The sequence below is a fragment of the Callorhinus ursinus genome, unplaced genomic scaffold (assembly GCF_003265705.2).
Source record: "Callorhinus ursinus isolate GAN/ISIS: 27379988/994484 unplaced genomic scaffold, GSC_fseal_2.0 scaffold39, whole genome shotgun sequence".
NCBI classification, from domain to species: Eukaryota; Metazoa; Chordata; class Mammalia; order Carnivora; family Otariidae; genus Callorhinus; species Callorhinus ursinus.
In genome coordinates this window covers 1146748-1159893 of record NW_027397101.1, presented here as the reverse complement: position 1 = coordinate 1159893, position 13146 = coordinate 1146748, and the positions used below count along the sequence as shown (strand labels likewise).

The 13146-nt window shown below is 38.0% G+C and overlaps 1 protein-coding gene across 2 annotated transcripts in view; it reads left to right on the top strand.

Annotated features, from left to right (window-relative positions):
• UBQLN1 (ubiquilin 1) overlaps window positions 1–8641 on the top strand; it is a 52851-nt gene extending 44210 nt beyond the window's left edge. The window contains exons 8-11 of one of the 2 annotated variants that reach the window (XM_025851630.2): window positions 2786–2869; window positions 4106–4221; window positions 4457–4625; window positions 6622–8641. In XM_025851630.2, coding sequence (XP_025707415.1) covers window positions 2786–2869; window positions 4106–4221; window positions 4457–4625; window positions 6622–6774 — 522 coding nt within the window. In that variant the 3' untranslated portion in view covers window positions 6775–8641. The remainder of the gene's footprint in view (window positions 1–2785; window positions 2870–4105; window positions 4222–4456; window positions 4626–6621) is intronic. The other variant, XM_025851631.2, reaches the window with a different exon arrangement.
• Window positions 8642–13146: the final 4505 nt, after the last annotated feature.

Below are 13146 nucleotides of genomic sequence, written 5' to 3'. Positions count from 1 at the left end.
TACTCTCCATTTGGAAGATATATTCTTTAGTGAAATGTAAATCTTGAAAGTGATTAAGTGCAGTGTTAATACATTTCTTGGAATACTTGTATTTATTAGGTCACATAGATTTTGAGTAATAGTCATGTTTAAAATAGCCTGAAATCATTTATTAAAGGCAGAGGGAGATTTGTGGGAACAGTATTCTCATTTTTTCCATTATAGATCCCCCCAAAGATAGTATAATGGTATTTTATTAATTTATTCATTTTCTAACTTGATTTGAAGAGACCATAACTAAGGGAATTAGTGGATCTCAACCCGGGCTGAACATTTAGGATCCCTTTGGGAACTTCAAAGTTAAAAAAAAAATCTCTCCAGCCTGAGAGATTTTTGTGTAAGTACATTACATTTCCCCTCTCCCTGAAGTTCCCTGGGCAATTCTGATGTGCCCCTAGGTTAAGAACAACTGGGCTTGAAAAACCTTGGAGACTATTAAATAACCTTGATCATTTGTAGTTTATATTTGCTGGGTATTAAAAATGGCTTCTATAAAGTGTTAGGGATTATAAATATTTTCCTTTATTTTTTATTATTATTTTTTAAAGATTTTATTTATTTATTTGACACAGATTGACAGCCAGAGAGGGGAACACAAGCAGGGGGAGCGGGAGAGGGAGAAGCAGGCTCCTGACCGAGCAGGGAGCCCGATGCCGGGCTTGATCCCAGGACCCCTGCTTAATGGGGGAGGGGGATGAAGGCAGACGCTTAATGACTGAGCCACCCAGGCACTCCTATTTTCCTTTATAGTGTATTCTCATTTCCAAAATTCTAAAAGCTTTTAAAGTTAATCACTTTTCTTTCTTCATTGTGTCAAACGAAATGGTTTTTATTTTCTAAAGTCTGGAACCATATTGATTCACGTATATAGCGTATATCTTTGCATTATAATCCTCAGCAATAACTTCTGCCCTCTTGATATTTGTGGAATTGGAAACAAAACAAGTTTTTAGGTGAATTTTTGTATACTCTTGTTTTAGTCATATAAAATTATCTGAGTTATTAGTATTAAATGCTCAACTTATTGTGATCATAGCACTTTTGTTTAAAATGTGGAAAATATGTTGTGATGGTATTTGTATGTTTTTAAATGTCTATTTGATTAATTAGCACTGAATGTGCATCTCATTTAAAAATTTTGACTTTAATAAGCACATTCCCAGCCATTTAATTAGAACAACAACATTGTGAAGTGACTTGAGCACTTTGATACATTGTTTTTTCACTCTAAAGCAAAATGTTAACAAAGAGGGCTAGATATGGATGTCTTTTGTTGTAGACAGTTTAGAAATGTTTACAGTGTACTCTGGTTATCAGAAAATTAAAGTTTTTTAGTTTCTCTATTCTGATTTTGATTTTTAGATATTCAAAAAGGTCTTAACATATAAAATGTATTGTTGTATAGTCAGGTAAGTTAGGAAAAATATCTTAAACGAGATAATGCTTTTCTGAGAAAGAATGAATCAGTTTAAGATGCCATGCTGTCTCAAATGACATGAGTCCTGAAAGATAAATGTGATAACTTTATTAATCTGTTCATAATAAAAAGTATTTTACTGGAGCCAATAAAGAAGCGTGTTTATCTCAAGTTCGTATTTTATTTACTGTGAATTTTATTGGTCACTTTGAAACAAATACTGTATATCCATAAAACACTGACTTCCTCCTACTTCTGTTATTTTGTTGAAATTAACTAAATAATCCACTTTGTAACCATAGACAAAGGGAAAGTGGAATTCTCTCTACTTCTAGTGTGTACATATAATTAATTGCTCTCAAATGTGGTTAACTACTTGAGGGCAAGGATCATTTCACTTTACCCTCCAGACTTTGGACGGGTAAATAGGTGATCAGTAAATCATTATCAGTTGACTTTTCACTCCTTCTGGGGAAAGTGATAAAACTCTCTTTTCAAAGCTATGAGAATAGTTTCTGGTTATGCTGATCGTGTATCGTAATCTTATTTTCAGATTTTAACGTTAATATTGACCCTGACTTTAATTCTTAACACCTGTGTGAACATTAGGAGGCATGCCAGTTTCCTCATCTCTGGTGGTAGTGAGGTGAAATCCAGAGGCTAATCTTGGTGTTCTCAAACGGATTTACATCTTTCAGGTCTTAACACATTTTAATACTTGCCCCGGAGATCTGTTGGTGCTAGTCCTGGGCCGTTTTCACCTAAGCAGCTCCATTTCTCTGGCAGGGTGGTTGCTGTTCTGCAGTGTTATTTTTCTGGACCTAATACTAGCTGTTTTGCAGTAGGCAGGTAGATAGATATAGTGGTTCCAGATCTGGATTTTTCTCTGTGCTTGCCACTTGTGTGTTGAGGGGTCTGAGCAAGCCATGTATCGTTTCATGTATTGATGCTTATGTTTATTCTGTCAGTGTAGCAGCAAATGTATCCCCCTGAATGCCAGTTACCCCCATTTTTTTTTCAAGAGCAAATACTCATCTTTGCTCAAGGAAAATCCTAAGAAAATGATTGTTTTTACTTTTTAGGATATTGCATGTCATTATCATAATCATCATTCTCATTGAGAGAGAAGATGCCTCTTTTTTTTTTTTTTTTTTTTTTTCTGGAGATCCTTCTTGTGGACAGTATCTTCCCTTCTCCTTTTTTATTCATGTTCTACCTTCCTCCCTGTAGTGCCAGGTTAGGCACTTGGGGGAAGATAGACTATTAAACAAGGTACATTACTTGTTTCAGATATTTCCAGTTAAAATTGTTTGAACACTTGCCCCATAGATGATGCTGAATAACCCCCTATTTGCTGGAAATCCTCAGCTTCAAGAACAAATGAGACAACAGCTCCCAACTTTCCTCCAACAAGTGAGTAAGAAAAGATGCTAGCTACCTTCGGTAATGATTTGCTTGAAAAAGTTTGATGATAAACATTTTCCGTGCTCTTCTCTGGCTGATAGCAAACCATAGAAGTTAGTTTGATAATGCTGTCAATTTGCAGAGAATTCAGCTTGATCTTAACTGAGCCCCATTTCACTGCTGACCTTTTGCTTATATTTCTTAAACATAAGTTCTCAGGAAAAGGACCATTTTGTTTTTGCTTTTGAGGATTTAGGATTTTGAATGCTTCGTTAATACCATAAACCATTTCCTTTCACTTTACTAACTTTGAAGTGCATCATTGTGTCATGTTATGCTTTATGGTTTAACTAATCTCGAGTAATAGGAAGGAGCTACCCTGTTGTGTTTTATAGGTTTGGTTTCTTTGTAATGTCTTAATTCCTACAAATTAATGGAATGTCTCTTTTTTGAGGGGTAGATCTCATTTCCTCAGACTCGGAATTAGCATGATTAAAATTGACAGTGTTGTCCTACAAGAAAGGTTTTATTATTAAAAAAAAAAACAACTTGAGATTGGAATGGTATTTTACTATTTAAAAAGACAAGAGAAGTCAGTCTTGGTGTTTTGAAACTGGTAGTTCTAGGGCTTTTAAATATTATACAAAAGATTCTTGGGCTTGTAAACCATTATCCAAGGTTAGGTATTGTCCTTGACCTCTTGTAATGAAGTTAATGTCAGCCTATCTTTTTTGGTCAGTCAGATGCTGTATATTTGGAAGTAGTGAAGCTGAATTCAGGAGACACATATTAACTTCAAATTTGGAACTACTCTTTTAGAGTGTATCTTACTGGTCAAATTGTTTAATCAGTAACAGATAACGGTCGGGAGGAATATGTGGCTTTTACCATATGTTGACCACGTTACATAAATTGTGCAGTTGGAAGTTGTCTCTTAGAAATAACACTTCTATCTTCTGTTGGAGAACGGGAACAGTTGTGGCTTCCACAGTAGCTCTTGATTGTCTTTCATTATGAAAAATGGCTTTCATGATGGACTTGGGAGGAGGTCAGTTAACGGTTTGCACACTAGGTTTGCTGTTGAGGAGGAGGTGCTTGTGTTTATCTGGGGAAAGAAATTCTGGATTACCAGTGTCTGGGAGTAAGGTTTTAGATTTTCTCCAGAAACATAGCAAAGAAACATTTAAATTTTACTTTCACTGATTTTAATTCCCTTGTTAACCACCTATTTTCTTTCTTCCTTAGATGCAGAATCCTGATACATTATCGGCAATGTCAAATCCTAGAGCAATGCAGGCCTTGTTACAGATTCAGCAGGGTTTACAGACATTAGCAACGGAAGCCCCCGGCCTCATCCCAGGGTAGGCTTATTTGGGGATGACTATGAAAGTGCATATTGGTTACTTCTCTCTTAAATATCATTCTGCCTATTTTTGTTGAGATTGTTTTCAAGACTGAGTTTTCAAAATTAGAAATGTTCATTTTAAGAAGATAACTGCTAACACTGTGTTAAATTGTAACTGATTTACCATCAGGGGCCTGGTCTGGCCTCCTATTGCAGTAGCTTAGGTTTATTACCAATTCATGCTTTCCTAGGTTTACTCCTGGCCTGGGGGCATTAGGAAGCACTGGAGGCTCTTCAGGAGGCAACGGTTCTAACTCTGCACCTAGTGACAACCCAAGTCCCACAACAGGAACCACTGAACCGGGACACCAGCAGTTTATCCAACAAATGCTGCAGGCTCTTGCTGGAGTAAATCCTCAGGTGAAGATTCTTTTCTGCTCACATTTGGTATTCCTTGTTGGAAATTTAGAAATTTCCACAAACAACCAAAAAAAGAAAGAAAAGAAGAAGGCAGTCCTTCAGGGTTTAGAGTATAATGAAAAGCACAATCTTATAAAACAGGCATTACAAAAATTACTGACTTTGGTGTACTATTAGACACTGAAGGAAACAGTTGTAGGGAAGAAATACTACAACTTTGCCTTATTTGGAAGTTGCCATTTAAAATGCGTTTTTTAGAGTCCCTCTTTGGAAATTACTTGAAATATGTTGTATTTTATAAAAGTTTGTCAAGGAGGAATAGAAACTTAAATATCCCAAATACCTCCTGAACAACTATAACTACAGTTCTATCTAGTCCTTGTATTTTGACTTAAAGAAAAAATCCTCTCTCTCCCTGCCCACTAATACTTCCTGTGGTAACTTGTGTTACATATATAAACCTCACAAATATGGCTTAAAAATGTGGACTTCTAATAATGTTCTTACATCTGGAAACATTTATTAGCTTTACTAAGAATCTGCCCCTGTAATTCTGCATGGCAAAAAATAGAGCATGCTTTCTGATTTTAAGCCTTATTAAATGTAATAAACGGGCAGGGTTTTATCCTGTACAAGTATTTGTAGTCCCAATACTAACATAGCTTCTGGATCAGTATAATAGTCATGGAATTAATAAGAAAAAAAGATTTTAGGTATTGGACAGAATTGTTACATAAGTTGAGCAATCTACAGACCTCCTTATCAGATTGGGCAGGATTGATTGATCATTTATGTATTTTTGTCTTAACTTCATTTCTGAAGAAAGACTTGATGCAGCTGAATTGTCAGGAGTATATTCTCTGGGCCTGGAACTGGAACTCTCCTGAAGACTTGACTGGCCAGTGCAGAAATTGAATGCACATTCTTTTTTTTTTTTTTTTTTTTTTAACATTGATTTATTTATGAGAGAGAGCGAGCATGAGAGGGGGAGGTCAGAGGGAGAAGCAGACTCCCTGCTCAGCAGGGAGCCTGATACAGGACTCAATCCTGGGACTCCAGGATCATGACCTGAGCCGAAGGCAGTCGCTTAACCAACTGAGCCAGCCAGGCACCCCTGAATGCACATTCTAAGCCTCGTTCGAACTTTAGAATTTTGTACATGAGGACACTGGCTTTTATATTTACCCAATTGGTCAATAACTACAAAATAAATCGTTAGTTCTGAACTATTTGCATATATACTTTTAAGTTCTGCATTTTCATCAGCTTCTTAATGTATCTAATGTAACGGATGAGGCTTATTACGTGATTTTTTCCAAAGATTTTATTTATTTATTTTTGAGAGAGAGAGTGCGTGTGCAAGTGGGGCGGCGGGCAGAGGTAGATGGGGAGAGAGAATTTCAAGCAGACTCCCTGATGCAACGCTGGGCTTGATCTCATGACCCTGAGATTGTGACCTGAGCCGAAATCAAGAGTCGGACGCTTAACTGACTGAACCACCCAGGGATCACCCCAAAAGCGATTTTTTTTTTATTTTTTTTTATTTTTTTTAAAGATTTTATTTATTTGACAGAGAGAGACACAGTGAGAGAGGGAACACAAGCAGGGGGAGTGGGGGAGGGAGAAGCAGGCTTCCCGTGGAGCGGGGAGGCCGATGCGGGGCTCGATCCCAGGACCCTGGGATCATGACCTGAGCCGAAGGCAGACGCTTAACGACTGAGCCACCCAGGTGCCCCGCGATTTTTTTTTTTAAAGCAGAGTTTTGTGTTGTTTGACAGGGTTAAGTATAAATTAGATTATTTAAAAACAAAATTAAGTGCTAATGGACTTTCAAATATGTTGACTATGTTTCAAGAGAGGCCAGTGCTTTTATAGCTTGTAGACCAGCACATATTTGTAAAAGAGCATTTAAAACTTTTTAGAGGTTATCCAGGTGTGACACAGACTGATTATCCTTAGAGTTTTGGTTAGTGTTTTTTTTTTCTTTCTTTAACAGCTACAGAATCCAGAAGTCCGATTTCAGCAACAACTGGAACAGCTCAGTGCAATGGGATTTTTGAACCGTGAAGCAAACTTGCAAGCGCTAATAGCAACAGGAGGTGATATCAATGCCGCTATTGAAAGGTTACTGGGCTCCCAGCCATCATAGCAGCATTTCTGTATCTTGAAAAAATGTAATTTATTTTTGATAACGGCTCTTAAATCTTTAAAATACCCGCTTTATTTCATTTTGACTCTTGGAATTCTGTGCTGTTATAAACAAACCCAGTATGATGCATTTTAAGGTGGAGTGCAGTAAGATGTGTGGGTTTCTCTGTGTTTTTTTTTTTTTGTTGTTGTTTTTTTTTTTAACAGTGGGAATCAATGCTTTTTCATTTAAGGCTACTGCATGCATCAAACACTTCTGCATTTATTGTAATTTTTAAAAAAATATCACCTTTTATAGTTGGGTGAACAGATTTTTGTCCTGCATCTGTCCAATTTATTTGCTTTTTAAACATTAGCCTATGGTAGTAATTTATGTAGAATAAAAGCATTAAAAAGAAGCGAATCATTTGCGCTCTATAATTTGTGGTACAGTACTGCTTATTGTGACTTTGGCATGTATTTTTGCAAACAAAATGCTGTAAGATTTATACTACTGACGGTTTTTGCTTTATTCGTATACAATGTAGTATGCACAGTTGGGATTGCATTTCTAGAAAAAACTGCAATAGATTATCTGAGCAAAGCACCTGTAACCAAAAAAGTGAAGATAAGGAAATATTTTAAAGCTGAGTATTTCCTAATTGTGTAGAATCTTACAGCATCTTTGATAAACATCTCTCAGCAAAAGTGCCGGTTAGTCAGGTTTGTTGAAAATATAGTAGAAAACTGATTCTGGTTATCTCTTAAGGACATTTAATTGTACAGACAACATAATGTAACATTGTCTCAACATTCACAGATTGACTGTAACTTACCTTCATCTTTGTGCAGACTGAAGGAGCACTGTAGTATAACCCAAAAGTGCATTTGCCTAGGACTTTTCAGCTTCTCCCATAGGTAGTTCAACAGGCATTACAATTTGTAATTGAAATGTTGCTTTCACTGAAAGTGTCTTGATGTTTCAGTTATTTTTAATTGCCATATAAAAATAGAACTATCTTTTGGGTTTATCAGTTTTCTCATGCACAGGCAATACATGAATTTAAAATGATTTGTGAGCCACTTGTTTCTGAAGTGTTTTGGTAGTTCTATTAAATAGTTAAATATTGTGCTTTTCAGAGCCTCAGAGAAGGGGAACTGGGGGCGGGGGGTGGGGATCTCTCCTGGATTGGGCCAGCCTAAATAATACTGGCAACCAAGATTCTGTTAGGATTTCTGTGCATATAGTGTAGTAAAGAGGTATCATTCAGGGGTGAAAAACAAAGAGCCGTTTTAACAATGTTGAGTACATTTGGCTGTTCTGCAGCCTTTTTCTTCCCTCCCCAAAGAAGTTCTGTTTGCCTAACTCTCAAACTGTTGGGGTATGGTACATTCCTTTAGGACCAATTAAAACATAACTTTGGGGTCAGTATAACTTTGGGGTCAGTAATATATTTGGCTGACTCTGGTTCAGTATTCTCTTAGGTCGTTATATTCTCTCATGTACAGTTACAGGAAATTAAAATGTTAAAGTAACCTATAATGAGTTCAGACCAATAAAATCAAGGGAAATACAAGTTGAATTCCATTACTTCTGTAAGTTGCTTGCTATTAAAAAAGGTCAAGAGGCCAGGTTGCCCACCAGCCCATGCACTGTTCTGACACTTTCCCCAGGAGGAAAACATGAATGATGGTCAAGGTGGAGGCATGACTAGAGGAGGTTGTTAAGGATGATATCCATGTGTCTTTGCTCTCTCTGCCTTATGCCTCAGTCTGGTTCAAAAACTTTTGTACTGGCGAATGGTAATGGTGGTATACAGTGTGGGATAGTGTCATAACCAATTTGACAGTTTATTAATCACAAAATAACAATAAATCTCTAGCTTTTACACTTGGTTTGTCTTGCCTCTTTTGTAGAAAGAAAAGGATGTTTTCAGTTTACTTTCTCTCATCATGTCCTTTGAAGACCACTGGAGTTGATTTACCCCAGATTTTATCACAATTCAGATCATTCTTTATCAGTTTTTAAGTTTCCCCAGTCAAAATCTGTGTATTCACTGTTATCGTGTATTAAAAAGATAACCAACTGGCATGTCAGCTGACCTGAGCTCTGCTTGCTGTTTTTGGTACCTAACTTGTTATTTGACTTTGAGTAAAGACATCATGATTTCTTGTAACAAGGCTGCCGAGGCCTCTTTCAGCACACTAGATTGGGTGGTCTCTTGAGTACCTACCAGCTTCTGTAGTGGTACTGTTTTGTTGTTGTTGTTGTTTGGTTCTAGTATGTTTATCTTAGATCTAAATATCTTTTTAGGAGTTCAAAATACTTAAAATTCTCAAAGGCATTAAAAAGGCATTTAAAATATTATAGGCTTAAATTGTCCTCATGTTGGGTTATTTATTACAAATTGAATCAAGAATGGAGTGGTGAAAATAACATTTCAGGATTTTATTTCCCAAGTGGAAGATTTGTGATAACTAAACAGTGTGTAGTGAATATTGAGCACGATCTTATTAAAAACGACAGCTGGCCTCTGGGCATGTTCAGAATTGGAGTTGCAGACTTGGTTTAATGAAAGGAGTCTTTCGTTTGAGGACACATTACTATGTTAGTTTAGTAGGCAAAGTACAGCAAAATGAGGTGGGTAAAAATGTCACTAACATTAGTAATAGAAGTTAAGCTTGGCTGCATGTCTGTGTGCTTGTGCAAAACAAGAAAAGATTGTGTGGTTAAGGCAGGGAAATACTGCGTACTCTACTTTCTCTCTTAGAGATTGACATTAAACATGTTAACCAAGAAGCCCTGCATTAAAGAAATCTGTTAAAGGTGTCTCATCCAACATGTTCCACCATCCTTTTCACCAGACTGAGGGTAATGCTGTATGAACACACCTTGGGAAGATTGCCCTCAGCAAGCCTCCACTTGTCTGGTAGTGCACATGGTCCTCTTGTCTCTGTAATTTCATCTGTCGTCCTTGGTTTACAGAAGGCCGACCATTCCTTCTGGGCTCAGTTCTGAAGTCTTCCTAAACTTCGCTGAGCAGTGTAATTTGCTCTGAACTCCTTAGCCTTTACTGTCAGCTGCTGCATCTGTCCCTCTCAGTCACCTTACAGCTCTGGGTTTGGGGTTTGTTTGTTTTAATGTTTTGGTTTTTTTTTTTTTTTTCCCTGCCCTGAAATTTTCTTGGTATTTTTTTAAGTAACATTAAATATTCTTGATTTCTTTGTATCGTTCCTCTAATGGACCACAGGCAGCCGTTGCCTCAGAAAGTTAATACTTATTGAACATCTGTTAAGTATAGGGTTCTTTTCTAGTTGTTCAAAGTATAACAGGAAATAAAACATGTCCATATGGGGTTTACATAGTAGAATGTAGGGAGACAATAGTAAACAAAACAGACACATAGCCTGGTTAGGTAGTAACAGAGGGCTTTGGTGAAAAATTAAGCAGAGTAAGGAGGCTAGTTCAGGAAGAAGGTGTTTCTTATTTTATGTAGGCTAGTCCAAGAAGTACTCGTTGAAACGGGGACATTATTTAAATAGAGACTTGAAGATTATCTGTGAGGGTGAATAACTTTCCAGGAAGAGAGACAACTATTGAAAAAGCTCAGTAGTGGGAGTGCTCTGAGTGCTTATAGAACACAGGAAGTTCACTGTGACTGAGCAAGGTGAGCTAGGGAGAAAGTGGTATAGGGAATATGATTGGAGAGTCACATAACTGTGATAGAGGTTTTATAGAGTGATGAGGGTAAAATTCTGGTGAGAGCGGACTGTAGATACCAGGAGACACAGAGTTTTGAAGCAAAGAGAATCAGAGAAATGGGGGCTAAATAAGGAGATGGGAGTGGTGGTGTAGAGGAAGTTTTACCTTTTGTATTTTTTTAAGATGGGAAGTACTACAACATATTTGTCTTCTAATGTGGGTGATTGTGTGCACGTGCACAGGGGAAGGGGGAGCTGATTTAGGAAGAGAATATGGGAAATTGTTTTCTACCAAAAAGTAAAAAGAGAAAAGAGTTACTAGCTTTTGATCCCCGGAATAGATTTTATAAATTAAATAAACAAGCACATACCCCTCTGTTACACAGGCTGAAGTGTGAGGGAAAGGGTTCTTGGTCTCTCCAGCCATTTTCCTCAGAGCTGCCTTTCCTTGCCTGCAGGAGGAGTATTACCTTCCCAGCCCATCTGAAATATTTTTTATAGGCAACCGTTCAGAAATGGAGCAAAAGCACCCCCCTCCCCCCATTCTTGCTTTGGTGAGATTTGAGGAGAATGAGGTTGAGGTCTCTTTCAGAACTGGACAGTGATGAAGCACATGGCTCAGACCATGATTCCAATTTGAACATGTTAACATTTGTTGTATTTCAGACCCCCTGTTGTAATGTAACCTGCCCCAGATCACAGCACCAGTGTGTCGTGCTTGCCCCACTCTATGCTTAAAACAGCTAGGCACATACTAGAGCTCCCAGTATAGTTTTTCCTCAAAAGACCAGAGCTGAAATACTTGCTTTGTGTTGAAGCTAGATTTTTTTTTTTTTGTAAGCTGTTTAGACACATTATCTGCTCCAAGAGAGGGAAGGGAATTTCCACTGTGCTGTGTTATCTGATGCTTCATAACAAGCTATCCTGCAGTATTGGCAGGGCTTGGTGAATACTGCTGGAGGACTTTACTGGGTCTGGAGTATTTACTTCCGAGAGAACTTACTCACATGGCTCTGGAATTGCTGCATGCACCTGGGAGTGTGGTTGGGGTTTCAGTTCCTCTGCAACATGGGCCTTTCCACAGGGCTGTTTGTGCTTCTTTACAACATGGTGGGTAGGTTTCAAGATCATGGAACATGACACATGAAAGCTGTCATTTTTTTAAACATCTGGGCCCCAAATTGGTCCAGTGTCATTTCTCCCATATTTTAATGGTCATTCTTAGCTTGGGCAGATTTAAGGGTCATAGGCCCCACTTCTTGATGGGTAGAATGTCAGATAATTTGTAATTATCTTAATCTACCATACACTTACAATCTCAGGAGGGGAAAAATGTTAGAGGAGCATATTTTTCTTCTCCAATGTTTATTCTTTTCCCAGGAAGAAGTAGTAACTTACCTACTTGTAGAATACTGTGGAAGGAACTGTGTACACTTGCCTGAGTCTCTCTTCTAGTCTGATGTCCTAGCATATAGTAATAAGGTTAGTGAGATAGGCTCTGCTTTGTGGGGAGGGCCTGTGGATTGTTTTTTTTTTGTTGTTTTTTGTAAAAATTGTGGTAATGTAGACGTAATAAAATGTTACAGTTTTAAAGTGTATAGTTCTCTGGTATTAAGTACATTCAGTATTGTGCAACCGTCACAATCATCTAGAACTTCATCACCCCAAAAGGAAACCCTGTAGCCATTAAGCAGTCACTTAGCATTTCCCCCATAACCCTGGCAACCACTAGTCTGCTTTCTGCCCAGATTTGTCTGTTCTGGGTATTTTATTTAAATGGGTTTATATAAAATGTGGGCTTTTGTGTCTGCCTTCTTTCACTTAGTATGTGTTCCAGGTTTATCCAGCTTGTAGCATGTATCAGTACTTGATTTCATCATGGCCGAATAATACTCCATTGTATGGGGAGACCACATTTTATTCATCTGTTGATGGACACTTCCACCATATGGATGTTGGGAATAATGCTTCTAACATTGGCATGTAAGTATCCATTTGTGTCTCGATTCTTTCAGATACATACCTAGAGTGGAATTGCTGGGTCATCTATAGTAGTTTTAATTGTTAACTTTTTCAGAAACTGCTTGTTTTCCACAGCTGCACCATCTTTCATTCCCACCAGCAGTGAACGGGCTCCAGTTTTCTCTCCATCCTTGCCAACACGAATTCTTTTCCGTTTTTAAATTACAGCCATTCTACTGGTGTGAAATGCTATCTCTTTGTGGTTTTGACTTCCATTTCCCTCAGGACTAATGAAGAGGAGTATTTTTTTCCTGTGCGCTTTAAGATTTTATTTTTTTATTAGCGAGAGAGAGCACAAGCAGGGGGAGCAGCAGGCAGAGGGAGAAGCAGGCTCCTCACTGAGCAGGGAGCCTGATGCGGAACTCAGTCCCGGGACCCTGGGATCATGACCTGAGTCGAAGGCAGATGGCTTAACCGATTGAGCCACCCAGGCGTCCCTTTCTTTTGCTTTTTTTATTGGCCATTGGTGTGTTGTCTTTGTAGAAATGTTTAAGTCCTTTGTCTATTTTTATTTACTTATTTATTATTTGAATGAGAGCAAGTGGGGGGAGGGGCACAGGGAGAGAGAGGGAATCTTTTTTTTTTTTAAGATTTATTATTTATTTGAGAGAGAAAGTGTGGGGGTGAGGGGTAGAGGGAGAGAGAATCTCAAGCAGACTCCCTACTGAGT